This window comes from Eurytemora carolleeae, unplaced genomic scaffold (genome assembly GCF_000591075.1).
Source record: "Eurytemora carolleeae unplaced genomic scaffold, Eaff_2.0 scaffold695, whole genome shotgun sequence".
In the NCBI taxonomy this organism is placed as follows: Eukaryota; Metazoa; Arthropoda; class Copepoda; order Calanoida; family Temoridae; genus Eurytemora; species Eurytemora carolleeae.
The window spans coordinates 110,459-128,441 of record NW_019396891.1 but is presented as its reverse complement, the minus strand read 5'-3'; the positions used below and the strand labels follow the sequence as shown (position 1 = coordinate 128,441).

Sequence of the window (17,983 nt, the reverse complement as noted above, 5' to 3'; positions counted from 1 at the left end):
ATACCCCTCCCCCTAATTTACACACACTTCTGAACTAAAGACAAAACTGATATTAATCACGCAGGAGCCATTTAAAAAACTGGCACAACATCAAGATTTCCGATTACAGGGCCCAACACGGGAACATAGAATACGTCAGGAAAACGTACATCAGGTATTTGATTAAAAAAAATTTAGTTGACTGGGTAAGCTATTGATTGATTGATGAAGCAATTAATTTTATTTTTTGATTGATAATTCTATAATTAACAAATTAATGAATTGATTGATTGAATTGTTTAAATACTGTTTATTCAAATAATGCAATCACGAAAAAACTATAGTTTTATTTTAGCCTTTGTTACCAACACACAGAATATAATCTTATTTAATATTCAGGTGTGAGCTGTGTGGACTTGTAATTCTCTTCGAATATAACAAGGTATAAAAACGAAATTAATGACAATAACAATATTGGCTCTGGGTTAGACTAATGTTAGGTTCCACAAAAATGGACTTGTTTCAAATTGGTTTTTTTCTCAACATTTGCTTTTCTTACGCAAAGAAAATACATGAAAAAAACGAATCAGAAATTATCGTTTCGCTAAGTTTTTAACTTAAACATTTTCTATCGTGTGTCCCAAATAGATCATTATCAATTTTGAGATAGAAAACAAGGGATGTATCATCATCATTGTTTCTCAGACAAAAGATAAAAAGGCACATTAATGGGTGCGTATAAGTTGCATGTCACACTTGAAGTTTCTACAAGCCTTTTTCACGTTTCCATGTAATGCATGCATGGGTGTATATTTTTCTGTTTGCCCTCTGGGGTAGGGTGCCCCTGAAAAAAAATTCCCAGATGTGCTACACACTTTTTAGGAAGTATTAGGGTATTTTACTGTTTGTTCCGCCATTTCTGGCCTTATTTATTTTTTAACCATTCTCACAACTAATATACACCCCTGAATGCATGTGAATTTTGCAGGTGAACTCGCATTTGCTGAATAAGCACATGATGACCTTTGTTGCCTATAAGAGGAAGTTCAGCAACAACTACCTGGATTACCCAGAACCAACAGTCAAGATTAAACGGAACAGGAAAATAAATATTTTTTGATCATTTGGAAATGATCCTTTTTTCAATCCCAAATTGATTGATTTTTTTAATAATGTCCGATTTACAACGGTACCCGCGCTTTGTCTAATCAATTTTGAAATAGATAACCATTAGGGTGACACGCGAAGAAAGGAAAATTATAAAATCTAAAGGTGCATAGGACTTCTGCGTGGTGTCAACCCTAAATATTAAAATGCAAGCAAATTTTTGGCTCCAACTTAATATACTAAGGAAGAAGTAGATTCAGAAAAAAATCGGTTTTTTTAAGAATAGATGAGCAATTCGACACTTTGTGACACCAAATTTTGTACAGGCTGCATTTGGTTCTAAAAATAAGGATAACAGACCAAGATGTTGCATGCAGCCTTCAATAATGGCCCTCTTCACGGATCTCAAAGAAAATTAGTGATCGGAGGTCATTGACCTCCATCGAAAATCAAGGTTTTGGCGAAAATTCGAAAACAACTTCTTCCTGATGCAATGCTCAGATCAACCTGAAATTTTCACAAAATGCTCATATTAGGCCACATCACCCAAATAACATATGAACCCCAAAAATGTTTGGTTTTCTACGTGTGTCACCCTAATAACCATGTTTTTGCCCCTTCAAATAATTAGCACCATTTATATTTGAAAATCCAACTTTGAATCAAAAAAAAAAAATATTATTTTTTGTTGACAGAGTCCGAAAAATATTATTTTTTGTTGACAGAGTCCGAAAATAGAATATTATTTTTTGTTGACAGAGTCCGAAAAATATTATTTTTTGTTGACAGAGTCCGAATATAAAATATTATTTTTTGTTGACAGAGTCCGAAAATAAAATATTATTTTTTGTTGACAGAGTCCGAAAAATCCCTCCTCCTCAGTTTGGAGGATTGTTGAATGCATTTAGTGCCACCATGGACGAGGGGGAGGAGATTAATGGATTGAATGTAGGCAGCCCAATGCAAATGAATGGAGTTAATGGAGGGAACCAAGAGGAGATGAATGGAATGAGTAGTATCAATGGATTGCAGATTATGAACACCTTCAGTCTTAGTAAGGAGAAATCCAACGGATCTTCAAATGAAAAGGTAACTAGTCAGACACCAGTTCTACTTGTATGTTGTGAATCTCAGGATTAAGCATTGATCTCCGTATTATGACCTAAGGATTAATTTAATTTACATTCGAAATCTCGTGGTGGTCATACTCAGCAGTTTCAAAAGCTTTAACTTAGGGGTAAAGTATTAACTTAATTTAAAAGAGCCTACATTGAATATCGAGATCAATCGGTTAAAGATTAACGATATTTTACACAAGAGTTCCGACCTCAATGAAAATAGTTTTTTTGTGGAAATTTTTTCTTTTTTAAAGAGATTTATGGACCTTTTACCTCAATAATGCAATCAGTTTTTTTCTATTGAATTTTTCCCTAGAATTTTTTTTAGCTTATTCCTTGTGGTTTGTATGAAATTAACATGCATTATTTTTCCGTAAATTTGGTAAATGACATGTTGCTTGAAATAAATTAGTTTGTTTGTTTTCAGACCCTTGCTCTGAACAAGTCGATCAGTATAACCAAAATATCGAGACCAAGTTCACAAACCAACGGGAACGCACAAATCCACCAAAACGAGACCGATGCCTTGATCCAGATAAAAACAGAGAAAAAAGTTAAAGAGGAACCGCTGGAGGTGGCGCCCTTTTTTTGTGAAAATTAATATTTTTTCCTGCTCAAATAACCGCTCTCATATTCTTTCATCAAACCGTGTAAATTAATTTTTGTATGCAATTCTCTTTTTTCGCTTATAAAATAAGTTAAAAATGTTAAAGGAAGAGATTTTTGATGTCTTTAAGTTGGACAGATGTTTTATTCAAAATAATCTTTGAAGAGTGCAATCATAGATTCACTATTTACTATATTTTTTACAAAAATTATCTTTTTAACAGAACTTGAGTCGAGTGTCTGTAAATGCAGTCCCACAAAAAAGGCTAACTGATCATTGAAATGTGTAAATTTCTTCAATTTTCCTTTTAATTCCGATATTTCTTTTCCTTTTGCAACATTAAAAATGATTATAATGAGTTTTTTAATTTATTTGAATTTAGATATGTAACGTGTCAGTATTGTGTTATAAGAAACTTTATTTTAAACAAGAATAATATTGATTTTTTTTTGCTTTTTGCGCATTTTGACACTTGTCAGCCCAAAATCCAGATTGGAAAAGAAGTTCGGGTCTAACCTAGAGAACGATTTTTGCCCCCCCCCCCTCTCGCTGCGGCTAGGACAGGCTAGAGGGCCGAGCGCCGCGGATAATTACATTTAAAGTTAATGATCTTTTCCGTTGTAGTCTTTGATAACAGATGTATAAATATTATGTCAAAGCAAAACAAAAGTTTTATTAAATACTCCAGTCGTAAATTACGAAAATTGTACCTTTTTATTGATATGTAATAAGTGCTTTAATCCAACACTGGTGACTTGAAATTTGATAATTAAATCAATTTTAACCTAATTTGTATTTTTTAGATCTGTAGAAATGCAAAAATAGTATAGCATGTAAAGTTCCTATTATCTAATAATAACTCAGCTTTTAATCGGTAATTAATAAAGTTTTCAGAATTTAAAAATGCCTCCGAAAAAAACCACGAAACCAAAAAAATTAGAAGTTGACGAAAATAAACCAACTCCGTCTACAAGTAAATCCACCAAAGTCCGCCAGGGAGCTTCAAAGGCCCAGAAACGAGTCTTAAAGGATAAGAACGACTCAGATTCAGATTCAGACTTTTCCGAAAATACAACAGAATATGCAACAACTCCCAAAGGAGGTAAGACTCCGGAAACCGAAGCGGTTTCAAAGAAAGATAAGAAGGTTCCTAACAAAAAATCCGCGAAACCAGGGAATCCAGCAGCTGACGAAAATGAACCAACTGCGTCCACAAGTAAATCAACCAAAATTCGCCAGGCAGCTGCAAAGGCTCAAAAGCGAATCTTAAAGGAAGAAAACGAGTCAGATTCAGACTTCTCTGAAGATACAACAGAATATCCAACAACTCCCAAGGGAGTTTCGGCCAAAAAGAAACCTAAGAAGACGCCAGAATCGGAACCTGCGTCGAAGAAAGAGAAGAAAGGAAGTGCACAGGAGACTAGAGACAAGAACAAAGCTATTTACTTTAAAAGCATTCTCACTGCAGGGATATATGGATTTTATGATATAAAACAATATTTCGCATTTTTAATTTTTTGCTTTCTCTGAATTTGCTAAAGATATAGAGTTTAAAAATGAGTACATGCTAAACCAATGTCGAACTATTAAATCTGCGAAATTTTAGTTCTATAAAGGACTGGCGTAATTTAAATTGACCCTCCATGCCAAGGATGTAATGCAAGGAAAGTTATTTCAGAAGTGTACACGTCTTTTGTGTTGCAGTGTACTGTCTCTGGGCTAATGTAAACACAAGACGGATGTCGAAGCCTGACATGATATCCATCTTTCACATAAAAAAATCAATTAAATATTCTGGTCATAGGAAACTATTATGTGAAATATCAAAATTATCCTCTGATACTAAACGAACACTGATGCATCTATTCTTGTTTACAAATTCCGCCCAGAGAGAACTGGTTTCAGTATGTACGCAGAGTATACGCATCAGCAATTAACTTTCCTTTCTTTACATCCTTGCTCCATGCAAAGGTTGGCTGATTAAGAATGAAGAAGATATTCATGTTTTTGTTTCTTTAAAATGTTTATTTTGCGGGTTCTGTGCGAAAGTGACTCGACATTTAATTTGCTAATAAGAAACATTGGAGAAGTTATAAGAATTAAACATGTATCAAGTAAAGAAAACTACTGAATTTTCCACATTTCCGATCAGATTAAGGTGTTGAGTGTACCGTTGTAAACCATGAATTGCCACCTTTGCATGAAGATTACAGCCCCTTTAACTATTGCTGCTTGAATTCAGCGCCAATACATTTTTCGAAGTGTATTATTTTTACAATAAATTTAAAGTGCCCCCCTAACTTCAGAAGGTTAATGCGCACTGTTTTGTTATTTTAGCTTTAAGATGAATTGGCTTCAATTTGATAAAAAGCTACACATAGTTCCAACATTCAATAAAATCGACATAATGATTTTATAATCTTTTGACAAAAGCCTAGTAGTTTAGTTTCATAAAATGATTTCTGCGTGTAGATGCTGAAATTATGAACAACAATGACGGGAGTCGAGTTAAAAATTTCTGTACACTCATGGACAAACTCAAATCGGGTCGCATTCAAAAAGGTAGCTTAAAGATCAGTTATTCTTGACAAAGTTTACGGGTTGGATAATTTGTTTGTTTGTGTTGTACTGTTTACTTGGTGAACTATTGATATAAACAAACTGATAAATGTCTTGGATTTTGGCAAACCAAGGTTTTTGGTGTTGATTTGTTAGTTGATTAATTTGTTCACTGACTGATTGGAGGTGAATTGAGTGATTGGTTGGAATAGTGCTATTAAAGGGGGTTACGTTTTCTTGAAAAATCGTTCCCCCCCACCTCTTATTTTTCACATGTTTGGTATGATAACAAGAATCGGCAAAAATCTTTCAGGCTTTTTTTTCGCTGGAAACAGGAAAAATTAATTTAACATTTACAAGTCATTGGCAAATTAACGCTTCATGCGATTATTAAAAATCATATTATTAACCAAACCAAATAGTTAAGCCTAAGGAAAAAAAGGAAGCAAGATCAGCCCGCGCAAAATAAGTGTTCACTATGGTTTACAGGGTTACCCATAGTCAAGTTTTTAAGACAATGGCACAACACAAAACGTTGGGGTGTATGACTTTTAACTAATCTTGAGCAGAACAAAATAATAGAAAGACTTTGATAACAAACTGGAAATAGATTTATTGATATTTCGTTTTTATTTTGTATGCGTGAGCTAGTGCCCACAACCCTTATCCAAAAATAAATTATTAAAGTTAAAAATTTAACATGAAAATGAAAGAGTTTTTGGGATAAAATGATTTTAAAAAAAGAGTCGGAAAAACTTTCATTTTTAAGATAAATTCTTAATTTTTTCTCCAGAGCATGAAAAATTATTTCTTGAAAATATAATCTCTTGTTCTAGTATGGTTGGTTAGATGACTAACTGGATGGATGGTTAGTTGGTTGGTTGGTGGAATGCTAGTATGATTGGATGCTGGGATCGTTGTTGATATGGTTGGTTGATTGGTTATATGGTTTGTTGGATGGTTAGTTGGATGATTGGATGCTTAGACGATTGGTTGGATGAAAGGTTGAATGGATGGTTGGTTGGGTGCTTGGATGGTTGGTTGATTAATTGATTGATTAATTGCTAAAAATGCCAGTTGCGTTCACGGACAGCATGACGAGCACCGTGGTGGACAGATTGAAGGAGTTCAAGGTCTGGAGAACCAGGAATCCATTTGACAGGTTCAATTCGATTATTTTATCTATTGTCAAATATATTTACATAAATTTTGATTTAGCTTATTAAAAAATTATGGCTATCGAGCTTCTGTGGTATGAGCGGGCCTCTTAAAGGCCTAAAAATCATAAAATGTCCTCTTTTTGTTCATGTGACATGACTAAAATAAAGTTTTTTCTATTTTTAAAATTTTTGATGCCTCCTGTAACTTCTATCCCAGAGATACCAAAAAATATTTAAAATGAAATTTTTTTTTCGAGCATTAAGCTGTAAATAAAATAACAGCCAAATCGGAGATGGTCATTTCTGGATGCTGTCCCTCTTTTTAATGAAATTACCCATGTACACTGTACACTGTACAGTGTACAGTGTCCAGGGCTCCCACTAAACATGACAGTGGAGAGATCGTCTTTAATCTTTAAACAACTGTCAAAGGAAAAAATTCGTAGGAAAATAGCTAAACGACTAAGATGTTTTTTTTTAATGAAGTGAACATGGTACATACTACTTTAGCAACCTTTTATCTTTGTCCATGTATTTATTTTCATTGAATTTGTTTGTAATAAACAACCGATAAAGTTGAAAACAACTAAAATACCAGAATTATAATGACAAAAAGTAGGATCTCAGTCAATTTTAAGATGATGTAACAGACCACGTTTTAGATTTCTTGGATCAACAATTTCTTAACGTCGGTTTCAGAATGATATTTTTTTAATAATGTGCACTTACAAGAAAATGTTTGGTTTAAAGAAGATTTTAAATTTGTCACTTAAAACCAATCTTAAGTAAAGCTTTATTGAGATCCAATATTTCTATATGATATTAAAAACAAATTATGTGATAAATCCTGTCGCATGAAACTCTGCTGCACGACCAAATGGAAACAAACCGGTTTAAACTAGAAATAACATAATTTTTTTATTTTGCGAAGACGATTGATGTAAAATTCTCTTTAAAGTCATAATATGTATTTAACATTGATGTTCAGTCGTATAACCTCGATTTGCTGGCACCCGACTAAGCCTGGTTTGGCCTGTGTAGGCAGTAAATGGGGAGATCTTGTCCTCTGGGACGTGTTCAAGGACCTTTTCGAGGACAAAATTAGGCAAATATTCTTTTTGTCATATTTTCCTTCTTTATAAATGATGTTTTAAGTTGTTTAATTTTGTTGTGTACAGTGAGAAACAGAATAGAAAGACGACATTAAAACGTTATTAATTTAGTTCAAGTTTAAACGCAAAATTTTGCATAGAATAGCTCTTAGTTCGTGCAACTTCGAGGTTTAATTTCTTAAATCAGCAATGAAGTATCCATGGCACTATAAGGTAAAACCATCGCGTTAAACCTCCTAATGCTAAAGTCACAGGATTAAGATTAAAAATTTTGTCCTCTTATGGTTATAATGAATGTTTGGTTGGATCTAGTGAGGATTGGGTTGGAAAGTATGAGGGTCGAGGTCCTGGTGGTTCCATCCAATCCTTGAAGTTTGACGAGATATCACCGAACAGGAGAATACCAACGTTTAAACACTCAACAGTTGGCAAAACTAAGATGGATTAAGCTGCAAAACCTCACACTTCAAAATCATTAACGGAAACATTTTAATAAAAGAATTGGCGAGTAGATAATTAAAAAAATTTAATTTGTTTCAAATTAAATTTTGATTCGTTGTTAATTTAACTATTGAAAATATTCATTTCGATGGGTTTAATTAGCAAAGACGACACTTTCTTAAAAAACATTCGAAAATCAAGCTCCAGTTGTAAGAACAAGTTTTCGACGAAAAATAAGGTTAAAAATACTAGAAAATATTTGAAATGCTAACTACATTCAAATACCCCGAATAAAATTTGGATTTTATGTATTGGAATATTTGAATGATCAGTTTTAAATAACCTAAGATGAGTTGCTGTTTGAGTGGTGTAATGCAACTTATTAATTTAACATGAAGTAAAATTTGTAGCGATCGAATACGAACTTAATTCGGAGTCAGTCTTTAACATTTTTTTTCACTCAAACATTTACTGAAAATATTTTTTTATTTTTATCAGTTTTAGAACTTGATGATGTTTTTTAAACATGGGTGTTCTGTAGACTGTATTTTGCAAGTATAGATGGTACTGTTGGATTGCACGATTTTGAGACAAGTCATAGAGAAGGTTTGTAATTATTATTATTATCATTATTATTATTATTGTTGTTGTTGTTATTATTATTGTTATTATTGTTGTTATTATTAAAGATTTATTCACACACATTGAAATAAATACATATTACTTATAGTAACGGTGTAGTTTAAATTTGTTTTGAAATAAATGAATAATATTAGAAATATTCATTGTCCTAAATAATCTCTTATTTCATAAACCTGCTATTTCTAAAATATCTAGTCGGGCACTTAAATATGTTGATTCGGGAAAAGTATCAAATTTTAGTAATAATAAAATGTGAGCAATATTTAGAACAAGTCAGCTCATAATTGAAACACATACTAACTGCATACAGACTTTTTCAGCACATCAAAGAGTGCAAATCCATTCTTGATGTTTCTAGTAGACTTAACATCCACACTAATCAAAGGGTCTAACCCTATTCTCGATGTTGCAGGTAGACTTGACATCCACATTTCGCACTCATTAAAGGGTCTAATCCCATTCTCGTTGTTTCTAGTAGACTTTTAATATCAACACTAATCAAAGGGTTTAAACCCATTCTCGATGTTTCTAGTAGACTTGACATTTAATATCAACACTAATCAAAGGGTGTAAAGTAAACCCATTCTCGATGTTTCTAGTAGACTTGATATCCACATTTCGCACTCATCAAAGGATCTAATCCCATTCTCGTTGTTTCTAGTAGACTTTTAATATCAACACTAATCAAAGGGTCTAATACCATTCTCGTTGTTTCTAGCAGACTTTTAATATCAACACTAATCAAAGGGTGTAAAGTAAACCCATTCTCGATGTTTCTAGTAGACTTGATATCCACATTTCGCACTCATCAAAAGGTCCAATCCCATTCTCGTTGTTTCTAGTAGACTTTTAACATCAACACTAATCAAACTGGAACCTAAAAGGTTTCTTGTTCAACAAGTTCTATAAGGTATTCGGCCCTAGTCAAATATTTTACAGCTTTCTCTCAGAAAAAGAGGAGGTGTTAACTCCTCAACTGCTTTCTACTAACTTGTATTATTATTATTATTATTGTTCTATTTAGAATACCTGCAGACTAATGATTGGAGTAAGTGGTATACTGGATTAGACGTCAGCTTCTCAGGGAAAACAATTCTAGCCGGCAGGTCAGCTCTTACACTTTTATTTCTTCTAATTTTTTACTTAAAGGGACTGGAAGCGTAATTTCAAATTTCTCCAGGAGGTAATTAAGAAACTTACAGAATTAAACACTTTTTGAGTCAGAAAAAACGGATTCTTGCACAATTTTGATCAGATTAAGGTTTCAAGGGTACCATTGTAAATCGGGCAGTGCCATCTAAATAGAGGATGACTTGAAATTACGCTTACAGCCCCTTTTATCGATTTTATTTCAAAGATTTGATAGAAGTGATGAATTTTTGATTCACAACAATACCTTAATATCTTTGGCTGATCAAAAATAATTAAGATATCCTTACTTTTATAACTAAAAACTCATCATTTTTAATTGTGGTTTGAACACTTTTTATAATTGATTTCAAGGGTGCTGGTGTGAATTTGTTTGGGGGTAACATTACGTCTACAGTCCCTATAAGAGAAAGCGCGAGTAGATAATGCCTGAAGTTGAATACTGAGTTAACTCATCATCTAATTTCCAATTATTTGATAAACTTTGAATGACAATGCATTCATATTTGAAGGATCATAAGGTGTATGATGTGTCTGATGTGTCGGTTTGTTTTTCTGTATCCGGATCCAAATCTCAAATACTGATTTGTGTTTGTCTAAATATTTAAAATACAGGAATAATGGTGAGGTGACCCTACTAAGTCTGGACGGAAACGAGATTTGGAATAAACGTCTCCATAAATCTAAATGTAACTTTGTACAGTTTAGTGACAGGTAACAGTACGGTACAATACAATACAGTACAGTACATTAAAGTACAGTACAGTTCAGTACAGTACAGTACAGTACAGTACAGTACAGTACAGTACAGTACAGTACAGTACAGTACAGTACAGTACAGTACAGTACAGTACAGTACAGTACAGTACAGTACAGNCAGCTTGGAAGGCTTCATATCTCCTGACAATGGTAAACTAGAGATTGCTTCATACCGTTGAAAATCGTCCAGGGCGAAAAGCTTCAACAATCGGTGCTTCAAGGCTTCATAAGGTTCAGAGGACGGAGGAGACTTGATCAGATCCAGGACTTGGTTGGCGGTCTCTTGATTGAAGGCCGAGACGCAATAATAGAACTTCGTGAGGCTGACGGTCACTCCCTTGAGCGCGAACTGGGCCTCGACTTGAACGAACCAGGCTTCTGCGGAATCTGGCCAAAAAGCTGGAACTTTAACTGACACTGTGTTTAACAGGTCCAACGAGCTTGGTTCGGCTCGGACCAGGACATTATCACCGTCCTTTGGCATTATCACTTGAGCGAGTAGCTTAAAAAACAGTCTATAGTGTTGCAAACGGACAGTCTATAGGATCGAAACTCGGGGTCACCAATTTGGCTACGCTCAATAATACGCGTCGAGGTTTAAAGAAATACTTTATTGACTAAATTTTTTAACTTAATTTATCTTAATCGAAAACATATATCAAGGTGACGTGGCAGGAATAGAATGTTCATCTTGCCGCGTCCGAATATCCGGCTTCAGCCTCTTCATATTGAGTCGTCTTCCGCCACACCCCTATGTAATATTATATAATCAAGGTATCAAGGTTATCAGAGACGTGGTGGCACTGGTTTTATTTATATGCTCCCAGGGGGGATGTCAAAATTTTATTTAAGCCACAACATCCTAAATTTATACGGTCTCGCCTGCTATCATATACAATCAGGGTTACCGACAGAGACTTCAACTCTAGCTGTTCTGAAACATCATCTGCTGTATATGAATTGATAATGATGATGATAATAATATTAGGACAAGACTTCAACTCCAGCTGTTCTGGAACATCATCTGCTGTATATAGATAAATAAAATAGATAAAGTGTATTGCTAAAATACATGTATCTGTGTACAGAACGAGTTCACAATTACAAATTGATGATTATTTTAACAGTACAAGTATAAAGCAATAAGGTGGAAAATAGCTCTTGGCTGTTTTGATTATTTTTTCCACCTAATTTCAATAATGATAGCAAAATATTTCAATTAAATAGATTTGAGGAGAACTTATAATAATGATGATAATAATATTAGGACAAGACATCAACTCTAGCTGTTCTGGAACATGATCTACCGGTCAACTCGGCCTTTTTCTCCAGGTAGATGAGTAGAAAGATAAATAAATACAATCAGCCTAGAACTATAGATTCAGGAATATGGCTTGCTTACAGTATACTGTGACGTATTAGGCACCTCCGTAGTTAGTTTTATTGTAAACAAAATGAGATCAAACTAAGCGGCAAGCATGGCAAGTGAGCCGATCCTGAGCAATCATTTTTGTTGTTCGCCGTTTAACAATTCCCCCTCTACTGTTTCCCAATTCTCCGGAAAGATGAGAAAAGAAAACAGTAAATGTGTTAATAATGAAGATATTCTTTTTTCCTCCTAGTATGAGTGGAGATAAGTTACTGACCACTGATCAGAACTCACAGATTCGTGTTTATCAGGTTAAAACAGGGGGATACCAGGGATACTAAGGATACAGGGATACCCTGGGGATACCCTGGGGATACCAGGGATACCCTGGAGATACCAGGGATATTCCAGGGATACTAGAGATACCAGAAATACAAGAGAAACAAGGGATACAACGGATACAATGGATATCAGGGAAACTAGGAGTACCAGGGATATCAAGGATGCCAGGGATACCAGGGATATCAGGGATACAATGGATATCAAGGATTCCAGGGATACCATGGGCACCAGGAATGTTAGGGATACCAGGAACACCAGTGATACCAGGGATACCAGGAATACCAGGGATACCAGGGATATCAGGGGTATAAAGGATGTCAGGGATACAAGGGATACAAGGAAAATAAAGGAGACCAGGGATAAAAAGGTTAGGTTAGGCATATAAAGGATACTAGGGATATGAAGGATACCAGGCATATAAAGGATACCAGGATTATAAAGGTTACCATATAAATGATATCATGGATATAAAGAATAGCAGGGATATAATGTATGAATAATAAAGGGACCTGGCTGGGATTTAGCACGTATTATTCCTCATCCTCATCGACAGTTCCAGCATCTTACAGCTATTAAGGTAGAAAACGAAACCCTTTATAATTAAAGTCATATTGAAAATCCAAAATCACACTTTTCCTGGATCCTCTTAAAGGGACCGTTAGCAATGCAAAGAAAGCAATGTCAGATTCACATTGGTACCCTTGAAAGCAATATATGATCATTAATGTGGAGGGTATTGTCGTATTTTTAGGTTTAATTCAATTTTTTGATAATTATATGTTTTCCCGCAGTAGAAATGCGAAAGTGACTTTTGTAGAGAACCCACAGATGAAAACATTCTCTTTTTTTAAATTACAAATATTGATGTCTAACTCATACTTGAATAGACAACTTATATGGGTACCATTGTGAATCGTGCGTTGTCATCTTTTCTGAGATGTTTACTGGAAATTACGCTTTGACATACACTGCATTGGGTCCTTTCCCATACCTTTATCTTATTATCAAATTTTGTTTCAAGTAGTATTTTATTAATATTCTAGGCTACCTGGTATCCCTTGCTGGATATACCTGTAGTTGGCAGATATCCAGACCCTAAATTTCCTGGATATCAGGTGGATTTAGTCTTTTTAGGAAAAAAAGTCTTAGTTTTATTTATGGTCTCAATACTAAGTCGTAGCCTTGGTCTTTTTTATAGTCTTGGTCTTTTTACAGTCTTAGTTATGGACTTAATATTTTCTTTGGGCTTAGTTTCTCTCTTGGACTTGAAGAAAAATAGGAAAAAGGGGAAAAGAGAAGGCAAGAAGACTGAAAAGAAATTATGCTAATTTTTTAAACAAAAGAATAATTTCAAATGATATTTCTTTTTTTCGCTTATTTTCATGTCAAAACTTAAATCCCCCCCCAAAAAAAAAAAAAATTAAGGTTCCCCGCACTGCGTAACCCTGTAAAAATATGAGTCTCAGAACTAATATACACCCCTTTCTTGGTCTTGCTCATGCTCTTGAACACAGTCTTGGTCTTGCTCTTAAACTCATTCTTGGTCTTGCTGTTGGTCTTGGTCTCAGTCTCTGTCTTGGACTTGGTCTTGGTCCAGCTCTTATCATAATCTTGCTTTTATTTGGCTTAATTTTTATATTTCTTCTTGTCTTTTAATTTTTTAATATTATTAATTAGGACGGAGAGAGGAGAACAATCGACTTCTATGATTCAGGCAAAATCATCTGTTTTTTTTCTTTGGTTTCTTAAACATAGCCTGTAAGTTTTATAAAACGGTTTTTTTTATACTTTGAAATATAAAAGTAAAGCAAACAAAAAAGACGAAGATTAAGATTTTTTTTAAATATTAGCACATTTCTTCCCAATGTTTCTGTGGACATTTTGTAATTTTAAATCAATTTTGTTTAAATGTTAAGTCAGTTTTTCTTAATTTAAATCTTGAAAAAGACGACTTTTACTCTGGTATTGAGACTATGTAGATTGTAGGTTCTAGCATAAAATATGATGGTTTGTATGTATCCAGAATCCGGTGAATGTTTATTAAACCTTCATCAACCAGGATTGGATAAAATTATACCTCTCAATCAGTTCAGCCCAACAGGTAGTAACCTCCCCTTTTTCACGTAGGAGGATCACTTCACTTGAGATCCTTAACATTACGCTTAGAGTTCCTTTAAAAGTTCAACAAGGGATTTTTTTAATCATTGTAAGTTAGGATTAATGGAGTATGTTGATGTTTAGTAAGAATTAAAAGGTTCAGTTATCGTTTAAAAGTTTTATTTGTCATTATTTTTAACAAAATATGACAAAAAAGGGGGATTCTGAAACCTATACATTTGTATACTAGGAGAGTTTTTGTTATCTGGGATGGCGTCAACTATTCTTATTTGGAAACAGGATCCAACCAAGGTTAGTTAATAATTGTACCCTGGACAATGCCATAATTATTATCATTATTATCATTATAATCATTATTATCATTATTATCATTATTATCATTTTTGTCATTATTGTCATTATTGTCATTATCATCATTATTTTCAATATTATCAATATTATCAATATTATCATTATTATCATTATTATCATTATTGTCATTATTGTCATTATCGTCATTATTGTCATTATTGTCATTATTGTCATTATTGTCATTATTATCATTATTATCATTATTGTCATCATAGTCATTATTGTCATTATTGTCATTATTGTCATTATTGTCATTATTATCATTATTGTCATTATTGTCATTATTATCATTATTATCATTATTGGCATTATTATCATTATTGTCATTATTGTCATTATTGTCATTATTGTCATTATTATCATTATTATTATTATTATTATCATTATTGTCATTATTATCATTATTGTCATTATTATCATTATTGTCATTATTGTCATTATTGTCATTATCATCATTATTATCAATATTTTCATTCTTATCATTATTATTGCATTATAATTTTATTATTAATTTCATGATAATTTCTTTGTTATCATTATTATCATTATTATCATTATTATCAGTCTTATAATTATTATTATTATTATTATTATTACTAATATTGTTTTCATTATTAATATTATTATCGTTATCGTAATGTAAGATTTCGCAGATTTTTCCGTTTTTTAATGTTGGATTTCCAAGAAAGAAAAAAAATCCGTAGTGTTTAAAGCAAAATGAAATATTTATACCGGTCATTTCCCTGGGTCACGTGGGTTACCACAAAAAGTTCAGACTTGTGTCATTGTAGCCGTTGTGACGTTTACTGGGCATACACAATACACATATAAAAATATATATATTTAGATGCCCCACAAAAATGCATCCTAAGCCGGGAACTTTTGTGTTGTATACTCATAATCGCTTGATATCGATATCTTTGTGGGCACTTCTAATTTGAAGATCAATGGTTAATCTCTTCATTTTAGCTTTTTCTCAAGGGAACACTTACCACTTTGGAATATCGAATAAAGATAAATTAATCTGCAGATTAACTAAAGCATGAAGCATTAATCTTAATACAAGAGTTCCAGCTCTGTTTATAATTTTGTATATAAGGAGGAGAATGAGGAGTGGGGGGAGGAGGATGAAGTACCAAGAAGATCAGTTCCATCCCAACCTGGAGCTCAGTAAGTTAAACAAATTTCATATTTTCAAACTCTTCTTCTTCTTTAATTTTAATGCCAAGGTTTCCCAATATTCTAAATTAAACCGTTTTTGAGAAAACATCATAGTTTCTCCGACCATCTTAACATTTAAATTTATAAGGATTTTTGTTAGACAAAAGGACAAGGAAAAAAGGTTACTAATTAGATAATTTTAGTTTTTCTCTTATTTTGAAATAGGAACGAAATTCATCATGTGTTCAATGTTTTGGAAAGTACAAAAAACAGAAATGTTTAAGAATAATTGATTTAAGAATCATGCAAAATATAATACGCTAGTTCTGAAAGATCAAAGCCAACCTTTTAGTCTTCTCTCAATTGTCAGGTTTTGAAGTCTGTTTTGAAGTCCGTTTTGAAGTCCGTTTTGAAGTCTGTTTTGAAGTCTGTTTTGAAGTCTGTTTTGAAGTCTGTTTTGAAGTCCGTTTTGAAGTCCGTTTTGAAGTCTGTTTTGAAGTCTGTTTTGAAGTCTGTTTTGAAGTCCGTTTTGAAGTCCGTTTTGAAGTCCGTTTTGAAGTCTGTTTTGAAGTCTGTTTTGAAGTCTGTTTTGAAGTCCGTTTTGAAGTCCCTTTTGAAGTCTGTTTTGAAGTCCGTTTTGAAGTCTGTTTTGAAGTCCGTTTTGAAGTCCCTTTTGAAGTCTGTTTTGAAGTCCGTTTTGAAGTCCGTTTTGCAGTCTGTTTTGAAGTCCGTTTTGAAGTCCGTTTTGAAGTCCGTTTTGAAGTCTGTTTTGAAGTCCATTTTGAAGTCCGTTTTGAAGTCCGTTTTGAAGTCTGTTTTGAAATCCGTTTTAAATCCGTTTAAAAGTCCATTTTGATGTCCGTTTTGAATTCTGTTTTGAAGTCCGTTTAAAAGTCCGTTTTTAAGTCCGTTTAGAAATTTGTTTTAAATCCGTTTAGAAGTCTGTTGTGAAGTTCGTTATGAAGTCCATTTTGAAGTCCGTTTAGATGTCAGTTTTTATATCAGTTTTGGAGTTTATTTCTAAGTCTGTTTTGAAGTCCATTTTGATGACCGCTTTGAAGTCAGTTTTGAAATCCGTTTTGAAGTCCGTTATGAAGTCCGTTTTGAAGCCCGTTTAGATGTCAGTTTTGAAGTCCGTTTTCAAGTCAGTTTTTAAGTCAGTTTTAATGTCCGTTTTGAGATAGTTTTTTACGTTTAACTTCTCAACAAAGATGTTTTTTGTTAAACACATTGCAAAATTGTATTCTCGAAATTTTGCTTTATGACTTTATTTTAATTATTTTCTCTGGTTTAAGATTTTAGCCAAAACGATTTTTCAAAATGAAAAACGGAAAAATATTTGACTACTTGTTTTGGTGAATATCTTCAGTCAAGGTAAAAATTTTGCAAAAAGTGATAAAAGCAACATGTCTTATAACTTAAAACAGACCTTCACTACGACTTACGAGGCTGTATTTCAGGAACTGGCCCGAGCTGGAGTCTAAGAAGAAACCGAAGAATGAGAAGAAAAAGAAAGAAGCAGACACAGAGATGAAGAAAAAGAAAGTATCAGACACAGAGATGAAGAAAAAGAAGAAATAAAGAGAATAATGAAGGAACATGTTTCAAGCATGATCTTAATACCAGTACTATATTTTCTAAAATATATTTGAAGGAAGAGTTTACGATTTGTGAATGGGATGCAGAGACTACAATAACTTACATAATTAATTTTTATGCCAATCTATTCCTAGAAATATAAGAGATAAAGGTTGTTACAGGGATGTTTATTATTAAGAATTAAATATTTGAAGATCTGGAGGGGGGGGGGGGGTAACTAGTCATCAAACGGCAAGGTTTTTCATCCTTTTTCATATTTTTACTCACAAATTTATTCACTTTTTTCTAATTCAGCGGAAAGATTCCTGAAAAAACATACTCAACTTTTAGGGGGGGGGGAGTGGTTTTTCAAAATAATATACACCCTGGGTTGTTTACATTCTATGGTGACGTATTAGAACAGCTTTGAA

At 33.3% G+C, this 17,983-nt stretch overlaps 2 protein-coding genes across 2 annotated transcripts; both read left to right on the top strand.

The window, feature by feature from the left end:
• The first annotated feature begins 43 nt into the window (after nt 1–43).
• Nucleotides 44–3,600, top strand: LOC111709820 (uncharacterized). The gene is made up of 5 exons (XM_023483736.1): nt 44–154; nt 379–421; nt 968–1,080; nt 1,944–2,175; nt 2,632–3,600. Exons 3-5 carry the CDS (start codon nt 995–997, stop codon nt 2,803–2,805), a joined length of 492 nt encoding a protein of 163 aa, XP_023339504.1. The 5' UTR covers nt 44–154; nt 379–421; nt 968–994; the 3' UTR covers nt 2,806–3,600.
• Nucleotides 3,601–3,623: 23 nt separating this feature from the next.
• LOC111709825 (DNA damage-binding protein 2) lies at nt 3,624–17,731 on the top strand. The gene is made up of 17 exons (XM_023483740.1): nt 3,624–4,279; nt 5,284–5,373; nt 6,448–6,532; nt 7,519–7,635; nt 7,955–8,038; nt 8,625–8,689; nt 9,750–9,831; nt 10,490–10,589; nt 11,901–11,965; nt 12,256–12,313; nt 12,850–12,921; nt 13,388–13,459; nt 14,022–14,058; nt 14,368–14,445; nt 14,692–14,753; nt 15,913–15,983; nt 17,435–17,731. The coding sequence occupies exons 1-17, from the start codon at nt 3,715–3,717 to the stop codon at nt 17,553–17,555; spliced, it is 1,824 nt and encodes a 607-aa protein (XP_023339508.1). The 5' UTR covers nt 3,624–3,714; the 3' UTR covers nt 17,556–17,731.
• Nucleotides 17,732–17,983: the final 252 nt, after the last annotated feature.